Source organism: Phascolarctos cinereus, unplaced genomic scaffold (assembly GCF_003287225.1).
Source record: "Phascolarctos cinereus isolate Bilbo 61053 unplaced genomic scaffold, phaCin_HiC Scaffold_4;HRSCAF=312, whole genome shotgun sequence".
Taxonomy (NCBI): domain Eukaryota; kingdom Metazoa; phylum Chordata; class Mammalia; order Diprotodontia; family Phascolarctidae; genus Phascolarctos; species Phascolarctos cinereus.
The window spans coordinates 519,246,231-519,268,684 of NW_027555847.1; the positions used below are offsets into that span (position 1 = coordinate 519,246,231).

Consider the following 22,454-nt stretch of genomic DNA (forward strand, 5'->3'; position numbering starts at 1 on the left):
TTGTCTGCGCATATTTCTTCAATTTCTTTCTAAATTTCTAAAACTATATGATAGTGACAATGGACATCCTTACTTTACCCCTGATTTTATTGGAAAGGACTCTGTTCATCACTAAGTAGCCTCTCTATACTTAAGCTAGGATGGTTCTAGAAAAGCAGACTGAATCAAATATTTAATATTAAAATAAGTCCAATATTTTAAAATAATATCAAACATTGAATACTCTAAAAGCCTAATATTTAAATATCTATTTAATATTGTCATTATTATATGAGAAGTCTTTTCACCAAGGTTAAGTCTGCCAGTACTCATGTGCACTGAAATATCCTTCAAGTCTCTCGAGTTATCTACCTGTCATAATGTTACATAAAGAATAAAAATATAAGCCCATCAAATATGAGCAAGACAGTTTCAACTGTTAATGACTAGTTGATTAGTCACTGAGAATATGGCACCTGAGTTAGGCTTTATAGGATGGGAGGAATTCAATAAGCGAAAAGGAAATAAATTCCAACAATAACAGATAATCTGAGCAAAGATACAGATGCTGGCAAAAATTGGGCATATTCAAGAGACAAAGGACAGTCCAATTAAACTGAAGTGTAGCAAATGTGACAACGAATAGTAGGAGATAATATGAGAATGGTATCAGATTAGGGAAGGCCTTGACTGCCAGGTAAAGGAATCAGAAATTCACTTGTTAAACAATGGGCAGAATTAAAAATCTCTTAGCAGTCATACTAAATCTATGCATAAAGAAGATTAATTTGACAGATATATGAAAAATCTATTTCTTTTACTGGCTGGAAGATTCCAAACTATTACCCCAGTTACCTCAACAAATATAACTGAACAGTATCATATTTGAGTTCTTCTACATTCACTTTTCTATTCAAGTGCAGTAAAGTGACAAGGCAATTTCCCTTTGTAGAACTGAAACTACCTTTAGAGGTATTTTGTAACCAGTCACAGAAATGACCAAAAATCCTATTCCTGCATCAGAAGTATTATGCTACACTACTAATTCTTTTAATTCAAAACATCATTAGAAAGTTCAGTTCTGCATGTATGTTCCCAGCCTTTTTTTTAAGCCTTGTTATTTAGTAAATCTTAAATGACAAAATTCCTACTTCAAGTCCAGAATGCTTCTCCTAGGAACCTCTTTAAAAAATATCAATATTTAAGACTAGCTCAGGTTAACATCTTTAGAGCATTGTGCAGCTAGGTTCATTTTCTACAGGTCTTCAAAAGTCACAGTGTGGTCTCCTAGGCCCAGCCTGAAATTTATTAGATTGTAGTATCTTCTCCTATGGCACAATACTCACAAATTGCATCACATCCTGGCTTGCAATCTTCTGTTCCTCTTGTTTGGGGTGGCTGTTTTATTTTCTCTGTCTGAATAATTTTGGCTCATAACCACTGTTCCTTGACTTTTTTCAAATTCAGGTCAGGCTATCATGGATATTCAAAGACAGTTCCCAGAAACCCTCGTGTTTGTTTATATAATCTGGTCCACCTCACTAATAGTTTTCTGAAAACAGTAATTTTTCCCCCAGAGGAAAGACTGAAGTTTTGTTCCTCCCCTCCACCCCCAACTAAGGAATTTACTTTTGACTGATTTATCCCCATCCTATTGAAATAAGATGCTAAAAACAAAGTTCACAGAATGATATAGCCTGGAGCTAAAAGAGAGCTCACCAAGGTAATAAAAGCCATATGTTTGTTACCATTATTTAAAAGAACTATTTACTTGAATAAATTTCACTCATTCTTTCCAGATATTTTCACTGATATTTTCAAGAGGAGGTGATATAAATACAATGCAAAGCTAAAATAAACTTAACATAGACTGTGAGCTATCTGAGAACAGGCACTGTTTTTTTGTTTACTTTACCTTTCTTTGCATACTAGTACCTAGCACTTATCCCAGAGACGGTGCTTAATAAATGTTTCATGACTAATTAGCTCATCATTTCCCCTCAAAACCAGATCTATTTCCAGGCTTTGTTATTTCTTTCAATGTCATTACTTCTATTAAGACTTAAAAATCAAGGGGCAGCTAGATGGCACAATGGACAGAGCACCGGACTTGATGTCAGGAGGACCTGAGTTCAAATCCAGCCTCCGACCAGACATTTGACACTTACTAGCTGCGTGACCCTAGGCAAGTCACTTAACCCCAACTGCCTCAAAAAGAAACAAAAAGACTTAAAATCAAGTTTAGAATATAATATTGTTATTTGTCCTTCATTTTCAAAAACAACTAATGACATCATGGCATGATATCTTAACTTCTGAGTGAATTGGATTTAACTGAGACAGAGTTGTGCAAAGTTGTCAGCCTCACTCTCTCTTCTACAGTCACCGAAGTCCAGTAGCAGTACAAAAGTCAAGACAAGTGGCAATGGCCTGGGATGCAGCAGCATCTTCAAATGTCTACTCAAGTTCTAAGTGCTCCACAGCGCCTGGTATAATCATCTTCATAACTATTAGAATAAATTGTTCTCATCCACCCATTCCACCAGGGGAAGTCTACAGATGTTTGGAGTAGACATTCCCCTAATTTACCAATGGATTTGGTTTCAGGCAAGTCAGTTACCTACCCTTAATCTGGTTTAGGCCAGACTGCTGAGATGGTTTTATCAGGGTGTGGCCACTGCGCATTCTACAGCTTCTTAGAGCCACAGGTGAGAATGTAATACCTTCTCATGCCTCCAATTCATTCTATATATTGCTGCATAAAAATAGCATCACTCTCCCTATCAAAAACAAATCAAAATAACTTTCAATACCTTTCCAATATTTACAGAATAAAGTTCAAACTCTTTAGCATGGTATTCAAGGCACTGTCTCTCTAACTTCATCTCCCACTACTCCCCTACAGAAATAATAAAGTATAACTAAAAGCTATGTAAAATGCTTTCTATATAATATCTCATTTAATAGTGACAACTCTCTATTCACACTTTTAGATGAGGAAACAATGACAGAAGTTCAATGTTTTCTCCAGGGTTACTCAGGCAGAATTCAAATTCAGGTCTTCCTGACTCAAAGTCTTGTACTTAATCTTACTCTACCATGCCATGCTACCTTCCAAAAATCCATTTGTTCCAGCCAAAAATGATCTAGTCATTGTTTCCTGAACATTCCAGTTCTATGCCTTTGCTCAAGCAAATTTCTCTACATGTAATAAGGGCTTTCCCAATTCAAATACTTGATGCCAAAGGATTTACCTGATCATGCTTGTGACTACTCTTTTCTCTGAAATGCTTTAGCATTAATATATTACTTAATGGTGCAATACTGCATTATTTTCATATTTATGTACCTATAGGATGAGCCCCCTGAAGACAGGGATGTTGTCTTGAATCATTCTGAAGTCCAAAATATAACATGAATATGGTAGGTACTCAGTAAATGCTAGCTAGAGGATGAGAAGGAATAATGGAAATAATCATAATAGCTCACACTTCTAGAGTCTTTTAAGATTAAAAACATATTGTGCAAGACAGAGCCAAGATGGTGGGGTACAGGCAACAACTCAGCTGAATTCTCCCAACATTCACCTTCAAACAACTTTAAAATAACTTCAGATCAAATTCTGGAGCAGCAGAGCCCACAGAATTTTTCAACCTATGACATTTTCCCAGTCTAAGACAACTTGATAATCTGGCATTAGAGGTCTGAGACAGCAGGGTGGGAGCTGGCCTGGAGTGTTGCAGCACACCAGTGATGGGCCTCAGAGGTGACTGAGACCTGTCTGCAGGAGCTGCAGGACTTCTCAGCCCAGGACAGTAAGGGTATCAGACAACTGGTCAGAGAGAGATTACAGGTGATCTTTGCTGGCCCCGGATGCAGTTGAAGCTGAGAACTCTATTCCCATACCAGTTCTAGTTCACAGTTTGAGGATGGGGAGGAGTTTGTGGTCAGTCACAAGTGAGCAGGGGCCCTGTTGATAGTTCCAGGGCCAAAAGGAGAGCAAGTGCTTGTGGCTACATGGGAACAGAGGCCCTTCTGGATAAAAACCAGAACTCAGACCAGAAAAGCAGTGACTACACTTCTCTGTGGATAACACCACTTTAGAAGTGCCAAAAATTTGCACATTCCCCAAAAAGTTCTGAAAACAACAGCACAAAAAAAGCCTAAAGCTTGGCTTCAGTGCCTCCCCATCCCCACATGAGCAGATACAGTCAACAAAGAGGCTTGGAAAATGAGGAAACAACATAAAGAGAACATGTGCATAAAGAACTACTACTGTGTCAAGGAAGACCAAAGCATAAATTTACAAGACAATAATATTAAAACAGCTACAAGCAAAGCCTCAATGAAAAGTTCTAACTGGACCCAAGCCTAACAAGAATTCCCAGAAGAGTTAAATAAAGAGATAAAAATGGTAGAGGAGAATTTGGGAAATGAAATGAAAATGACACAAGAAAATCATGAAAAGAGAATTAACAGCTTGGTAAAAGAGGCAAAAAAAAACCCTAAAGAAAATAACACTTTAAAAAGCAAAATTTATCTAATGGTAAAAGGGGTACAAAAATTCACTGAAGAAAAGAACTTCAAACAGCAGAACTGGCCAAATGGAAAAAGAGGCACAAAAGTTTGCTGAGGAAAATAATTCCTTAAAAATGAGAAATAAGTGATTAGAAGCTAATGACTCCATGAGACATCAAGAAACAATAAAAAAAAGTCAAAAGAATGGAAAAAGAAAAAGAAAAAAATGTGAAATACCTCATTGAAAAAAACAACTGACCCAGAAAACAGAACCAGGAGAGATAATTTAACAATTATTAGACTACCTGAAAGCTATGATAAAAAAAAAGAAACAGGACATCATATTTTAAGAAATTATCAAGGAACTGTCCCAATATCTTAGACCCAGAGGGTAAAATAGAAACTGAAAGAATCCACTGATCACCACCTAAAAGAGATCCCAAAATTAAAACTCCCAGGAATATTAGAGCCAAATTCCAGAACTCCCAGGTCAAGGAGAAAGAAACAATTCAAATATCATGAAGCCACAGTCAGGAACACAAAAGATTTAGCAGCTGCTACATTAAGGGACTACTGGGTTTGGAATATGATATTCCAGAAGGCAATGGAGTTAGGATAAACAACCAAGAATAACCTATCCAGCAAAACTGAGTACAATCCTTCAGAGAGAAAAATGAATATTTAATGGAATAAAGGACTTTCAAGCATTCCTGATGAAAAGACCAGAGCTGAACAGAAAATTTGATATTGAAATATAAGACTCAAGAGAAGAATAAAGGGGCAGCTAGGTGGCACAGTGGATAGAGCACCAGCCCTGTAGTCAGGAAGACCTGACTTGAAATCTGGCCTCAGACCAAATACTTGACACTTACTAGCTGTGTGACCCTGGGCAAGTCACTTAACCCCAATTGCCTAAAAAAACCCAAAAAAGAAACAAAAAAAAAGAATAAAAAATTATGAAACAGTAATCATAAGGGGCTTAATAAATTTTAAAAGTTTACATTCTTATAGGGGAAGATGATACACGTAACTCCTAAAAACTTTATCATTATTAGGGCAGTTAGAAGTAGTTTACATAGACAGAGGACATGGATGTAAGTCCATTATACCAGGATGATCTCAAAAAAAAAGAAAAATGAAGGGATGAGAAAGAGGAATGTGCTAGGAGAAGGGGAGAGAGGCAGAATGGTGAAAATTTTCTCACATGAAAGAGGCATGCAAGGAAGAACTTTTATAGTGGAGAGGAAAAGGGAGGCAATGTTTGAGCCTCACTCTCATCAGAATTGGTTCAAAGAGGAAAAGTATATGTATTATGTATTCTCTCTGTCTCTCTCAGTTGGGTATAGAAATTTACCTTACCCAATAGGGAAATAGGAAGGGAAGCAGAGATGAGATACGGTGGGAGGGCACATGCAAGACAAAATGGGAGATGACAAAATTTAGGGAAGCAGTAGTCTGAAATAAAACAGACTTTTGAGAAGGGATAGGATAAAAAGAGAAGGATAAACAGAAGAAAACAGAATGGGGGGGAAACAGTTAGTAATCCTAATCGTGAATGTGAATGGGATGAGTTCACCCATAAAATGAAAGTGGGTAGCAGAATGGATGAGAAACCAGAAACCAATAATATACTGTTTACAGGAGACACACTTGAAACAGAAATACACACACAGAGTTAAGATAAAGGTCTACAGCAGAATCCATTATGTTTCAGTTAAAGTAAAAAAAAAAATCAGGAGTAGAAATTATGATCTCAGACAAAGCAAAAGGAAAAACAGACAACTAAAAGAGATAAACAGGGAAACTACATTTTGATAAAAGGCACCATAGACAATGAATATCAAAAAATTTTATAGCAAATTTCCCTGATAAAGATCTTATTCCTCAAACATATAGGGAACTGAATCAAATTTATAAAAATAAGAGCCATTCACCAATTGATAAATGGTCAAAGGGGCCATATCCAGTCTTCCTGATCTATATCTTGCTACTGGACCCAGATGGCTCTGGAGGAGAGTGAGGCTGGTGACTTTGCAGAGCCATACCTTATTTAAATCCAATTCACCTGCAAGTCATAACATCACCTTCCCCATGTTATGGTTCTCTTTGAGAATGAAGGACAAACAACAACAAAAGGTCAAAGGATGTGAATAAGCAGAAAAAGGGTCTATATGTACAAAAATATTTATGACTCTTTTTGTGATGGCAAAGATTTGGAAATTGCGGGGATGCTCATCAACTGGGAAATAGCTGAATAAATTGTGGCATATGATTGTGATGGAGTACTACTGTGCCATAAGAAATGATGAGGAGGTGGTTTCAGAAAAAACATGACAAGACCTATATGAACTGATGCAAAGTTGAGTGAGAAGAACTAGATCACTGAACACAGAAACAGCAATGTTTTAATGATAATCAACTGTGAAAGACTTGGCTACTCTGATCACAATGACCCAAGACAATTCCAAAGGACTTACAATGAAAAAAATGCTAACTATCTCCACAGAGAGAAATGATCAACTCAGTGCAAATTAAAGTGTCATTTTCTCACTTTAACTTTTTTTCTTATTTTGTGTGTGATATGCTAATATGGAATTTTTTTGCATGATTTCACATGTATAATTGATGCAATTTGGCTTGCCTTCTCCGTGGAAGAGAATTTGGAACTAAAAATTTAAAAAGGGAAGTGTTAAACATACAACACAAAAATTTTTTTGAAAAAGATTTAAATCGTTTTCCTTTTAACAGATCTGTCTGAGAGAAAAGTAGTTCAAGTATACTCCCTATTTTACAGAAGAGATTGAGGATCAGAGGTTAAATAACTTACCCAAGGTCACACACCTAGTAGTGAAGACAGAATATGAACTAATTTTTGACTCTATGTCCAGAACTCTTTGATCTATGCTATATTACCTCTAAGAAATATAAATGACTTTTGTTTTAACTAAGATCTTTATCCCAGAAATCTTCCCAGCAGACAACTATTTTTATTTTAAAAAAATAAAACAAAACAAAACAGGGAGTCCATAATTCTGTGGTTAGAAACCAAGGCTATTAAACTATGTATATCCTTTGATCCAGAAATGCCACTAATAGGTTTCTACTCCAAAGAGAACAAAGAAAGAGGAAAAGGACCCATTATGCACAAAAATATTTATTGCAGCTATTTTTTTGTGGAGGCAAAGAATTAGAAACTTAGGGAGTACTCATCAGTTGAGAAATGGTTGAATAAGTTATGGTATGTGTGTATATACATACATACATATAAACACACACACATACATGATGGAATTCTATTGTACTATAAGAAATAATGAAGAATATGATTCAGAAAAACATGGGAAGACTTGTAAGAAGTGATGCAGAGTGAAGTGAGAACCAGGGCAACAATTTAAACAATTAGCAGCAACACTGTGAAGACAAATAACTTCGAAAGCCTTAACAACTCTGATCACTATAATGATTAACTAAAATTCCAGAGGATGCAGAAAATGAAACACACTATCCACCTCCTGATAGAGAAGGGATAGATTCAGAGTACAGAATGAGATGCTTTTTGGCATAAATGGCCAATAACGGAATTTGTTTTCCTTGACTATACATGTTTGTAACAGGGGTTTTATATTTCTTGCTTTCTCAACTGGGAAAGGGGTGAAGGGGAAGGAAAAAAATGCAGATCAGAAAATTAATAAAATTTAATAATAATTATAAAAGAAACCAAGGCTTTTAATATGAAAACAACTCTGGGATTGAATGGGTCAATGTACCTAAACTAATCTAAGACAGCACTGCATATAACCTATTTTTGGATCTATATATATGGTCATTATTGGATATTATTTCAAATTGTTTTGGAAAATCCAGGGGCAGGGCAGCTAGGTTGTACAGTGGATAAGAGTACCTGCCTTGGGAGTCAGGAGGACCTGAGTTCAAATCCAGCCTCAGACACTTGATAATCACTAACTGTGTGACCCTGGGCAAGTCACTTAACTTCAACTACCTGGCCAAAAAAAAAAAAAGAAGAAGAAGAAAAGAAAGAAAGAAAGAAAAAAAAAGGAAGAAAATCTTGGGGGTGGGAATGGGAAAGAATGACACTATTCATTATACATTTTTAAGGCTCAAGTCTTTAAAAGCATAAAATAGAACCTGTAGCCCTTGCATTCACAAAATGAGTCATCTCTAGATGATGGCCTTCTCTCAGTATTGGATTTCAAAAGTTTAGGCATCAGAGTTTTACAAGTTCTGATATTTTATTATTTTGGCCCACAAAATGCAGACTTCTCAGAAGAACCACCCTCTCCCACACCCATAAACGACTAATCTTTATGTTGCTCCTATACTGACACAGCAATAAATTTTATCTATAAAGAAGATAAAATGTGTAAATCTTAGTTACAAAACAAATTAATTCTTCACGCATAATTAGTAGGCAGGAGAATTTCTGACTTGTTATTTCATGGTCATCATTCAACACAATAAAGCAATACGATCTCACTTCAGAGCTTTAAAAAGTTCTTTAGTGATGTTCTATAGCAACAATAACAACAACAATAACAACAACAACAACAAAAACAATTGAAACCACTTAAATTCCATCATGCTTTCTCTCAAATAAATGAAATAACCTGAAAAAGTTTTCATTTTTATGAGGTCCTTCAACTTTCCTCCTATCAACTTCAAAAATTATTCTCTATCTCTAGATACAGAATCTCTTCCTTTTCTTCTTGCCTCTGAGGAGGGAAAAACATCTCTTCTTTCTAAGGCGAAAGTGAACCCTTAATTTCTGTCCTCTATTCATCTATTTCTATCTCTTCCAAGTAACTGCTTGGTTAATTATTTATTTCTCCTCGGACCTTCAATCTCTACTTCTTCACTGGCTCCTTCACTACAAATATGTTCATATCTTCTCATTTCTTAATACATGTAATTCTACTTCAATTGTGTTATACTGCTCTGTGCTACTACTCCAATCCCTTCTCTTCTCAACACCAAACTTCTTGAAAAAGTCTTTACTTAATGCCACTACTTCACTTCCCCAACACCCTAAACCCTTGTAATTTGGCTTCTGTTCTCATCATTCTACTGAAAACTACGTTACCATTCTAGCTTCAACTTACAATACTCCCTTCCAAGTATTCTATACTTTAACTAGTCAGTATTTACCAGCCTTCCAAACATCCTCCCCATTCTGTCCACAAGCTTCTTACTGCCAGAAAACCTTATCTGTGGGTCTTTAGAAGAAGCACCATCGCCATGAAATCTATAAACAGAATCACCTGGAGGACCTCACCATCTACAAGAAATCCCTCTTCCATTTGAACAATGTGCAAGGCACTCTCCAAGACAGCGTGACAGTAGTGAACACTTCTGTTGAATATACACGTTCTTGTTTTATATTGTTTGATGATGGACAAAAGATGGTTGAACTGAGATCTCTCTGTAGGGGCATCTTTTAAGGAATCTTGTATAACTTTTTTTAATCTTGTATAATCTTAACATTTACATCGAAGACTACTTGTCAGAAAAGTGCCTTTGTTCTTCTGTCCCAAGTAGTCAAATGCATTTTTATAATGAAATAATAAAAAAACAGAGGACAGATAAAATAAATGGGGAGTGGAATAAGATGAGGGGAAACATAGTTAGTTTTTCACAACATGGCTATTATGGAAGTGTTTTGCATGACTGCACATGTATAACCTGTATCAAGTTGCTTGCTTTCTCAATGGGGGGGGGAGCGAGGAGGAGAGAGAATTTGGAACCTGAAGTTTTAAAAACAAATGTCAAAAACTGTTTTTATATGCAACTGGGAAATAAGATATACAGGCAAAGGTATAGAAATCTATCCTGCCCTACAGGAAAATAGAAAGGGAGGAGGACAAGAGAAGGGGTGAGGCGTAATAGAAGACAAGGCAGAGCAGGGGAAGGGGTATTCAGAATACACGCCATCTTGGTGAGGGAAGGGGAGAGATGGGGAGAAAATTTGGAACTCAAAATCTTGTGGAAGTGAATGTTGAAAACTAAAATAAATAAAATTAATTTTTTTAAAAAATGAGCAGGAGAAGGAAATGGCAAAACACTCCAGTATCTTTGCCAAAAAAACCTAAAATTAGATCACAAAGAGTTAGACATGACTGAAACCACTAAACAAAACAATAACCAATATAAATGTTATATGTGGGGGGCAGCTAGGTGGCGCAGTGGATAGAGCACTGGCCCTGGATTCAGGAGGACCTGAGTTCAAATCTGGCCGCAAACATGTAATACTTACTGGCTATGTGACACTGGGCAAGTCACTTAGCCTCATTGCCTAGCTAAAAAACAAAGCGAAACAAAAATATTATATGTGTGTGTATAATTTTGTGAGTAAAATGGATAGATGTAGACTAAAAAAAAAAGAGGACAGGCACTGCAGAGAGACTACAAACTGAACTCAGAAGTGAATAGATTGCACTGGGGAAAATGCACCATACTTTAAAGACCTTCAAGCTGCTATGGTAATAAAATCCACTTTCTATCATCAATATTCTTAGGATTACAGATTTAGAGATAGAAATGGCCTAGATACCACTTAGTTTAGCCTCATTTTAAAGATGAGGCAAATGAAACAAAGAGATTAGGCGAATGCCCAAGGTCATAAAGGTAATGACCAATTTCTGTGAATAATGTAACATCATAATCTCTGCTGAATGGAAAGTTCAGGTTTACTTAAGGGCAATGGACACATATATTTGGGCAGAGATAGGCCAATAATGGCTTTATGTGCAAGAACAGGCATAAGAGATATCACCCAGGAGGCAGCTAGATGGTGCAGTGGACAGAGCACCGGTCCTGGATTTAGGAAGACCTGAGTTCAAAAATGACCTCAGACATTTGACACTTACTAGCTGTGTGACCCTGGGCAAGTCACTTTATCCCACTGCCTCAAAAAGAAAAAAAGGTAAAACAAGAGCTATCACCCAGGAAATGGGAGGAGCAGAAAAGGAACCAGGCAGCTCAAGTAGTGAAAAGATGGGACAACAAACCAGTAGTCAGGGAGGCCCTGGTACCCCAAAAATATTAAGACTGAGAGAAAGGTCTGTAGGTCACTGGGTAGGATCCTCCAGGGATAATTTATGAAAAGACATGGACAAGACTCACATGGGATGAGGAGGCAAATAAGGGTTGAAATCTTGAACACTTCAGAGAGCATACCCACGTTATTCATATCACAGATCTACTCAATTATTAAAGGAAAATACTAAAAATGGGAACCCTGTTTTTAACTTATTTCAAAGCAAGGTAATCACTTGCCTAAACCAAAACTTTTGGATTATTGATAGACTTTAAAAAAATAAAGCAGAATCTAACATACAAGTTACTTTTATGTTCCAGGGCCTCTGAAAGATAAAAAAAGAAAAAAAGCACACAGTGTTTCTAGAAGTACATATATTTGAGAAGTACAATAAACCTCCAATTAGCTGCAATTTTAGTAATAACAATAATAACAATTAGCATTTACATAGTATTCTTGCTAGTCTTACATAGATTATCTCATTTGGTCCTCTATTATTCCCATTTTACAGATGAGGAAAACGAGGCTGATTTAAGTGACTTGCCCAGGATCACTCAATCATTAAGTGTTTAAGACAGAATTTGGTCTTCCTGACTCCAAGTTTGGCATTCTATCCACTGTGCCACCTAGTTGCCTTTACTTAAATAAGAGAAGGCTAATGACAGGAAAACTAACTTAAATAAGGAATTATTGGGGGAAAGAGAAGTTTTATGTGTAACTAACCCCAACACAAGCCTTAAGGTTTAAGTTTAGACCTACTTTTGGTAATTATGATCTGTGTTACAATATGGCAGTAATCGATAACAACTATCATTTATACAGAACTCTAAGGTTTAATAAGTATTTTACATATTTTATGCCCTTTGATCCCCAGGTAGGTTTTGGCTAACTTGAAGTCTGGCATTTTTCTCTATGATGACTACACTGATCTCAGTAACCTCAGTTTACCAGAAAATTCAATATACCCAAACACTCCCAGTCTTAACATTCCAATTAAATAAAATTTTATTAAGGTAAAATTCCAAAAAGATCACCCTATATTTTTGAAGTAGAGAATGACTACTAAAGTGAGGGGGTAGTAAAGATAATAGGAACATTTGTGATTTTCTAATTTTCTACAAGTTAAAATATTTCAAACGGATATCCATTTGACTCTCATGTTCAAATTTTCAAGTTAAGAAATCAAAATAGGTACTTAAAAATCCATAAGCCATTTATTCAATATTTATTCAGATCCCACAAATGTGCAAAGCAGTGAGTTTTGAGCTGTGGAGGACATAAAGAGTGACATTATTCTCAAGGAGCTTATCTTCTCTGGTGAGGGAGATGAGTTACATATAAATAACTATGATAAAAGGTAGGATGTGTGATGTGATTAAAATGGATAAGGACAAAGGGCCTTGGGATTGTGAAGATCAGCAAAGGTGAGGCTACCCTGCTCCTTCTGTCACAATGAAATACCTTCTTTCCTTCAGGCCTCAGCTCTGGTGGCACCTTCTTAGTCCAGTTCAATGGAAGCTACTTGAAGATACTCTTTACTTTTTGGCTTTGTATCCCCCAGTTCCTCGGGCAAAGTAGGTCCTTAAAAATTGTTTACTGAACTGAACTGAACAGGTCCTAGGATGTGATAACATAATTTTAATTTATATTTTCTGTAAATTATCTTCAAGGCTACACTTAAAAAACACGACTATACTTGTACCAAAAATTCTTTCATATTCCCTTTTAATCAATAAGTACTTACTAAACATCTACTGTTTGTATCATAAACTAACTACTGTGCTAGACTTAGTGTAGATAAGGTATACAGCTAAGACACATGAAAGACAAGATGGTACGTCATAAATGCCAAATTATCAGACTAAAAAATTACAGACATCAATATGTGCTGATAATACAGTGAGAGCTAAGCTAGGTTCTGAAGGATGCACAGAAGAATGGGTAAGGAGTAAAAGCACTGCTGGGGAGAGGAACAGTCAGAACACTTGTGTGTCAAAATCTAAAATGTCATACACATTAGTAACCCTCTGTCTTTTTGATAAGTCAACTAGGCCTGGAAATTACAATTCTGTCATTATTAAATTGGAATTCCTGGAACTTAATATATTAAAGTTAGCCAAAGGGATTATGAAAAACAAGAGGGGGAAAAAAGGACAAGTGAAAATTAGAAAGTTTAAAGAAAAACATTTTCTGCTCTAAAGTTGACCTATACAAAGATAACTAAGATGTTGAAATACACTAAATATAGTGATTGCACATATAACCTCTATGATTCACTGCTATAAGAATCAATAAGATTTCTTGGATGTCAGTAATATAAGTAAAACTAGTATTGTGGTGTGGAATGGTGTGGTGTGATATAGCATAGTACAGCACAGCATAGCATAGCATAGCATAGCATAGCATAGCATAGCATAGCATAGCATAGCATAGCATAGCATAGCATAGCATAGCATAGCATAGCATAGCATAGCATAGCATAGCTTAAAACTAGCATAGCACTTAGTTAAGTGGTCATTAGCACTTCAGTCAGACAATGAGAGGTGTGAATTCAGAATAACAAATAACTACAATAACTACTATACAATTTTCACTTGTGTTCAACATAGACAATTCAATTATTTTATTCTTTTAGAAATTAAAAACAAGGTTCAGAAAAATAAAGCAACACATTTACAACTACCTCTTGCTAAATAAACGATCCAAAAAACATTACTCTAGTTAATAGATAAGTGAGCTATAATACAAAATAATCTGAGTGTTTGTTTTTTCCCTTTGTCTCCGCCTTCTGGAGCTACCTACTCTGCCTGGGGCCCTGTGGTACAGGCACTGCTTGGTGAAGAGGAAAGAGATCTGGCCTAGGAGGCTCCAGAGCGACCTTGCCTTATAGCCAGCTTCTTATCCTGTCTGAGCCTCAGTTTCCTCTTTTGTAAAAGAAAGAGTAATACCTGTACTACTTCTCAGGGTGAGTGGGAGGCAAGCACCATAAACCTTAAAGAGCCATAGACACGAGTTATTATTTACCTTCCTTCTCCTCCCTCCCCTCCTTGTTTAGTCAAAATGAAGTTCAACCCCTTTGTGACCTCCGATTAAAGCAAGAACAGCAAGAGACACTTCAATGTGCCCTCCCACATTCGCTGAAAGATCATGTCCTCCCCGCTTTCCAAGGAGCTGAGACAGAAATACAACGTCCCCTCCATGCCCATCCAGAAGGATGATGAAGGTCCAGGTCGTTCGTGGACACTACAAAGGTCACCAAATTGGCAAGACAGTCCAGGTTTACAGAAAGAAATAAATCATCTACATTGAATGTGTTCAGTGAGAAAAAGCTAATGGCACAACTGTCCATGTGGCTATTCACCCTAGTAAGGTAGTAATTACCAGGCTAAACCTCAACAAAGACTGCAAAAAGATTCTTGAGCATAAAGCCAAATCCAGACAAGCTGGACAGGAGAAGGGCAAATATAAAGAAGAAACCATTAAGAAGATGCAAGAATAAAATGGTCTGATATACAGTCGTAATAAATTAAAATTAAGCCTGAAACAACAATAACAAAAGAACCTACAGATATGCGTTAGAAAACAGTGAAGTGCATTTTTGGCAACAACACTGTACTATCCAGTTCAATGCTACTCTTAGAAATGACTTATGGACGTAGAAAAACTATAGTTAAGATATGTGAACAGTGACTAGGAAATAAATGCAGTTTCTGCAAATTACCTATAATTCTGAAAAAACGAACAAGAATTAAAACATCAAATATTTCAACTTTGGGGGCCATAATAAACCCCCAAGAGTATTACACTACAGGGAGGTCCAAGGGACCAAAAATGCTGAGGTATGGAAAGGTATTATGGGCCTACAAAGCTAGGCACCATATCTCAAGGCCTTAGGAATTTATGTGGAGTTCAATTACATATATAATAAATGTAGCCTATACATAACTACAAAAAGCTTCTGAGAACAATTCTCAATTGGGTACACAGTTGAAATTTGCATATAGAGATGGACGGAGGAGTGGAACAACGGAAATATTACATTTCCATATCTGGTAAATGAGGGTAACCTTTTTTTTTTTAAAGGCAATTGGGGGTAAGTGACTTGCCCAGGGTCACACAGCTAGTAAGTGGCAAGTGTTTGGTCTGAGGCCGGATTTGAACTCAGGTACTCCTGACTCCAGGGGCGGTGCTCTATCCACTGTGCTACATAGCTGCCCCTAATAAATGTATTCCTGAATTCTGGTTGTAAGGATATTTTCTGTGAAGCAAATGATATTTCTCTTCTATTATCATCATTTAGCTTTTATTATCTTCTCCTAAGCACTTCCACATCTCTTGCCCTTCTTAACTTGCACCAATTAAAGGAGAAAGATAAAAAGAGAAAGGAGTTCCTCTGGTAAATGGTTGCCTGCCTTGAATCCTAGTTATTTATAAAAGCAAATGTTTAATGCGCTAAATATTCACAATAGTGAAGCAACATGAAAACAGATTTTATGAATCGTGATAAGAATTTCATTATTATGGTCTTGCCCAACCAAATGTGAATAACCTCACTATTTTTGTAACTACACTATAGTTAATCTGTTAAGTATGATGAAGAATCATATGGTGGAGTATGCCTGTATTTATAAATGATTGTTTTGTCATATTCCTGAATAGTGTATTACCATTATTGCCAAAAACAAAATTCACTTAACACTCTCAAAGCTTAGCTTGTATTTCTATCCAATTTAGAGATACTACACATAGGAACAAATGAAAAAGCAAAATGGACAGCAACACATGGTATAAGATGATATCCAATTATAATTCAAAAACACCGCAACAAAAACTTATGATGATAGAATGAACAAATATCATGGGGGGAGGGGTGAAGAGTCTTACGTGAATATTTTCTAATTTTAGTAGATGAACTGTATAATATGATTTGACATCTTCTGACACTAGCCTCACACAGAATCCTGTCTCTTCAAACAGCATCACTTGGTCTTCTTTGGTTGGCCAATATTGTGCACATTTTACCTAAGGTAAAAAATACAAAAAAAAAAACATTTTAAGAGCCTGAAGACATATAATCCAATACAAAAGAAGAGAACCTCTTTTCAAAATATGGATCCAAACAAAAAATCAGTGTTACTACTATATTTAAGAGGAGTCACTTGACAACTGCATGCAGAACAAGTAATACTGCTATTAAAATGTACTGCTTTTGAAGGTAATGAAATTTTCTTTCTAATAAACACCCTCACATTTTACCTTGGAAAGGCAAAATACTGCTAAACAGTTAAACTATATTTGTGATCTATGAAAGCACGATGGCTGACATTTTTACTATCATATGTTTTTACTTTTAATGTTTATAAATTTAACAGATTTTAGGAGGGGAAGGTATCCACAATACTGAATTGAAAAGGTTTTATTTTTAAAATACCTATTATATAGGTCTAAAAACTTGTTCCTGAATACATTCTATATCCTTATGGATTTTTATGCTCTCATGAGACATCATTTAGAATTTTTTAAAATCTATGCTTGATTTGGCGTAAATGGCATTTCTGAATTATAAGTGTGTCTTTAACTTCAACAAACCTAAAAGGAGATGTAAGAAGAGTGAGATAACAGCAACTGTATTTTGACAATACAGAACACAAAGCCCCTAAAAATAGAACTATTTATTTTCAAACAGACCAAAGATTTTGGAAAATATCTGACTTCACTAAGCTTTTACCTTGGCAATCAAAATGTTTTTATTTATTTATTTTTTTAGGCAACTGGGGTTAAGTGACTTGGCCAGGGTCACACAGCTAGTAAGTGTCAAGTGTTTGGTCTGGGTCTGGATTTGAACTCAGGTCCTCCTGACTTCAGGGCTGGTGCTCTCTCCACTGCGCCACCTAGCCGCCCCAAAATATTTTTATTTTCATAAGTCCTGAGAAACATCAATCTAGTTATTTTACTAATTTTTTAAAATGAATGTCAGCATTCTAGATCAGAAACATGGCTAAATACTCCCAGAACAGCTCTACTTCTTACCTAAAGCTTGCAAGTACAAATGTTTTGCTCCTCTATATGCGTCATTTTCCAAAGAAGAAAACCCCTTGCTCTAACTTTTGCTCAGGAAAATAGGTAATATCACATTGCATTTTCTGGATTAAGAAAAATCCTCTTTTATGAGGTAATAACACATATAAACTGCAGCTTTAGGATACTGCTACTATTGGTTCTGAAAGCATAATATAATAATTCTCAAAAAAAAAAAAAGGCCTGTAAGTCCATAGTCCAACATAATAAAATGCTGAGATGTGGTTTAACCTACTTTGATCCATCAATGGTTATACTGAAAAGCCTTTCAACATGATTCAGTAACTTGTTTTCTTTTATGTTTTTGTTCAATGCAATCAGTTTTCTATTTGTAACCTCAACAATTAAACTCTGTTAATGCTATTTTAAAATTCAGATTTCTAAACAAAAGCCTGAATCTATGGCAATCTCATCAAGTTTAACAAATGAACAATGTCCTTTCCTATCTTATACTGAAAATCACAAAACCCAAGAGTCTTTGAAGTACATTTCAGACTGTCCAAAAAATGATGACAAATGGATTGACAATGAACAGACAAATTACACATTATATCACATACCCAAGAATGCAGAAAAGTAGTTTTGTAAAACCTATTAGCTTTGAGTATGTATTTGATAGTAGTGAAAATGAATTATATTTCTACTTTTAATTTAGTTATTTATTACTTATCTAAAGCCTAACTTTTTAAAGCCACCAGCTAAAAGCCATTAATAATTTATATAGATGCAGCAGTCATTTTATATAAATCAATCACAGATTTCCCAACACTCAGACAACAAAGGACTATGATCCAGCCTAGGGGTTTTTAAGACCTCTAAAGCTATGAGCTAAGTATGCACTACTGCTAATTATTACTTAGTGTATTATATTTAAACCTCTGAGGTTAATTAATGGCCTGCATTTGTTATTTAAGAATTTAGGGTGTCAAAGGAAAAGGATATATTAGTTCTTCCTGTCAGAAAGATCCTAACCACTGTCCTCAAGCAATTAGGGACAGCTAACTAGCAAGCAGATCCATCAAAAGCAACCCGGGAGCGCACTTACAAATGCAGATATACTAAGTTATAAAAATCACTTACCGAGTCTTTCTCCACAATTCGGTTTAGCATAACTACTGCTTTGGACTTTTGCTGCCATACCATTAGCCAAAAATGACAACAAGTATTAGGAAGTGGACCCTGTAAAAATACAAAAAGAAATTGTATAAAAAGTGAGGTAGTGAGACAAAGTGAATCCAACATTAAGACTTGTTTTGAACCACATACAGCTTAATTACTGAAAATATATTACTGGTATAAGAAAGTTATGATTATATAGATAATAAAAAATTCAGACATTAAATCTGTTTGGATTGAAAGACAAATGAAACCAAAAAAAGGGTGGGGGGCAGCTAGGCAGTGCAGTCGATAGAGCAAAGGCCCTGGAGTTAGGAGGACCTGAGTTCAAAGAGCAAAGGCCCTGGAGTTAGGAGGACCTGAGTTCAAATCCGACCTCAGAAGACACATAACACTGTGTGACTCTGGGCAAGTCACTTAACCCCAACTGTCTCACAAAAAAATAAACAAACAAACAAACAAAAAACCCAACAACAACAAAAAACAAAAGCAAACAAACAAAAAAGAAAGGCAAATGATATTTAGAACTGGAGATTATGAAAATACCTCCATGCTTCTCAGTTTTATTATAAAAACATTAATCTGTAAAACATATACACAACAGAAACTAGCTGATAGAAACTTTTAAAAAGTAGTTGTGAGAAAACATGTTCCAATGACTGAAACACATTAATAGAACTTTTAAAATTAACACAGTAAAAACCTTCAAATAGAATATAAAGTGATAAGTAAATTACAATACAAAGAGTATGTTTGGATTTAATTTAGTTGAAGTGGCAAAGAAACTTTGGAACATCTCATTTACATCCCATTCTTTTCTCTTACTCTGGTGCTTGGCCTTATCATCTTACAGACAGCGGATTGGTCTCCTGGGCTTTCAGTCTTTCCCTATAACCATTTTCGATTCAGTTGTCAAAGTGATTTGCTTCAGGAGAACATCTGGCCAGGTCACTCCCCTAGTCAATAAATATAAAACTCTGTTTGGCAGGGTTTTTTTTGGGTGAGGCACTGGGGTTAGGTGACTTGCCTAGGGTCACACAGCTAATATCAAGCATCTGAGGCCACATTTGAACTCAGGTCCTCCTGATTCCAGGGTGGTACTCTATCCACTGTGTCACCTTGCTGCCCTGTTTGGCTTTTAAAAGTCTTTTGTAAACTGGCCCCTTCTTGCCTTTCTGTCTTCTTACAGCTTATTCCCCTCTCCACAAATTCTACAATATACTGGCTCTGACCTCCTTGCCATTCCTTGAACAAAACACTCCATCTCCAGATATTTTCACCACTGTCTCTTTCAGGTCTGGCACTCCCTCCCTCCACACCTCTATTTCCTGGCTTCCTTCAACTGTCAGAAGAATCCCTTCTGCAAGAAGCCTCTGCCATTCCTCCATAATGTCAATGTCTTCTATCTGAGATTAACTCCAATTGAAATGGATTTATCTTGCTTGTACAAAGTTGTTTGTATGTTGTCTCCCCCATTAAATTGTGAGCTCCTTGAGAAGAAGGCCTATTTTTGCTTTTCTTTGTACCCCCAGCATTTAGCACAGTGCCCGGCAGATAGCGGATACTTAATAAATGCTCGCTGACTTGACTTTTCTGAACATTAATTAATTCAAATTGGGGAAGAGGAGTTGAGGGAGGAATCACATAATAAACTCCTTATGCTTCTGTTCTCTTCTACCTTGATGACAATGCAAATAGGCAAAGGCCAAAAATGTGAGACTTTACTGTTTTCAACTAATAAGGATTGTGCTATAGAAGAAACTGGATTGGGAAAACTCCTAGGTTCTAGTACCAGCTTTACAACAAACTAGCTGTGACATTTTTGATAAATCATAATCTCCTTATGCCACAATTTTCTATAAAATATGGGTGTGAAATTTAATGCTCTCCAAGTCCCTACACTCCAAGCTTCAAAGTCTTCTGATTTTAGTGTAGAGGTTTTTAATCTTATTTGCATCATGGACTCCTCTGGCAATCTAGTTAAAACTATGAACCCTTTCTCAGAAAAACGTTTTTAAATGCACAAAATAAAACACGAGATTAAAATGGAAACCAATTATGCTGAAATACACTTATCAAAATATTAAAAGAATAAACTCATAGGTACATGTTAAGAACCCCTCTTTTAGTGCAAGTCCTGAAAAAACTAGACAACTTTTTAATTACAGTATTAGATTTTTATTTATCTAAGCTTTCCACAACTATTATTTACATATTGGATGGAAATTTACGTAAGATGACACTACAACACAATACATTTATTTTGGAAATGGGTTTATAGCCTACTTAAACCATTCAGTCATCACCTATGTAAAAATCTGGTGTGCTTCAGATTTTCTGATAATAGTACAAATAAACTATGGCTGCATAATTCAAAAGAAATAGCATAGGTAAAAGAAAAAAGTAGGGTAGTACTGAATATTAAGATGGTATATGCATATGAAGAAATCCAGGAACCTGAATGGGAAGAAAACAAGATAGAGAGCATTTGGGTAAAGGTCAAAGGAAGAAGAAACAGAAGTTATTCTGTCATGGGAGTATACTACAGAGGTCTTAAAGAGAAAAGGAAATAAATGACAGTGGGTAACAGAGCTTGGCACAGAGGCATGTTATAGGAGTGATGAAGGACCTCAATTATTCAGACATCTTCTGGAGCTTCCTCTCTGCCAAAAGTGGAGCAGAATAACTTCTTGAACAGCCTAAGTGATACTAAAGTATGTCTACCTTCAAAAAGTGGATGAACCAAAAAGGAGAAATTCTAACACGGATCTCACTAGCAAGGAGGAACTTGTCACTGGGGTGGAAATGAAGGGCATCTTTGAAGGGAAGTAACCACTCCATTCTAGAGTTTCAGAGAGAGGCAAGAAAATCTAGAGCATAGTCTGACATGCAACTTAGATTTGCAGAAACATATTCAAAAACGTTCAGAAAAAAGGTTAAGGGTCATGGCCTAAAAAAGCTTTGGCAGAATTCAACCCAGAAGGGATGGGAGCTGCTCAAGAACAAAATTCTGAATAGACAAAAGGAAACAATTTTAAATGAAGAGGAAAAGTAATTTATCTGAAAAGATACACGTGGATACACAGGAAACTTCCCCCAAAACTTAGATTTTAAAAAGAAATGTATACAGAATGAAGTAAAGCCAGGTATAGAAGGTGATTCTAAGAGTACGTTACAATCCTGCAAAAACAGTTTTGTCAGAAATATTCAGCACTGGCTGTGGCTGGTGAGGAAAGCTAAGGAAAACAGAACAAAAAGGGTGGGTTTTTTAGTCACTGAAGAAAAAAATACGAAGATCCAAGCAGAGACAGCATTTTTGCCTGCAGTGGATAAACTAATGAAATCTTTGTTTTGTTCCTATTTTCTCTGCAAAGGATAAATGGCCTTTACTCTGGAATGGCAGAACAAAAATAACTAGCAGGTAGCAGATACCTAAAACAGCAAGATGATGATAAAGAGACTACTTAGCTGTTCTTGATGAACTCAAGTCACTTGGTACATGCTGAAAAACTGACAGATGTGATTGATGAGCCACTGTTAATGTTTGAAAAATCATGGAAAAGGGAGTAACCACAAGACTAGACATAAGTATTTCAAAAAAGGAAGAGAACAAATTCTACAAATTGTAGGTTAGTGAGTCGATGGTTTGATTCCTAAGAAAATTTTAGAGTAGATTTTTTTAAACGGTTGTAAAGTATCTAGATGGAAATGG

General features: G+C 36.0%; 1 protein-coding gene and 1 pseudogene across 3 annotated transcripts in view; one reads left to right on the plus strand and one right to left on the minus strand.

Moving 5' to 3' along the window:
- The window catches only part of PTPN2 (protein tyrosine phosphatase non-receptor type 2), a 101,037-nt gene that overhangs the window by 35,976 nt on the left and 42,607 nt on the right, over nucleotides 1-22,454 (minus strand). For all 3 annotated transcript variants that reach the window (XM_020985578.2, XM_020985577.2, XM_078153534.1), the window contains 2 exons: nucleotides 18,707-18,805; nucleotides 16,433-16,570 (listed from right to left, as the gene is read on the minus strand). In XM_020985578.2, coding sequence (XP_020841237.1) covers nucleotides 16,433-16,570; nucleotides 18,707-18,805 — 237 coding nt within the window. The remainder of the gene's footprint in view (nucleotides 1-16,432; nucleotides 16,571-18,706; nucleotides 18,806-22,454) is intronic.
- On the plus strand, nucleotides 14,609-15,047 carry LOC144456990 (large ribosomal subunit protein uL24 pseudogene; annotated as a pseudogene).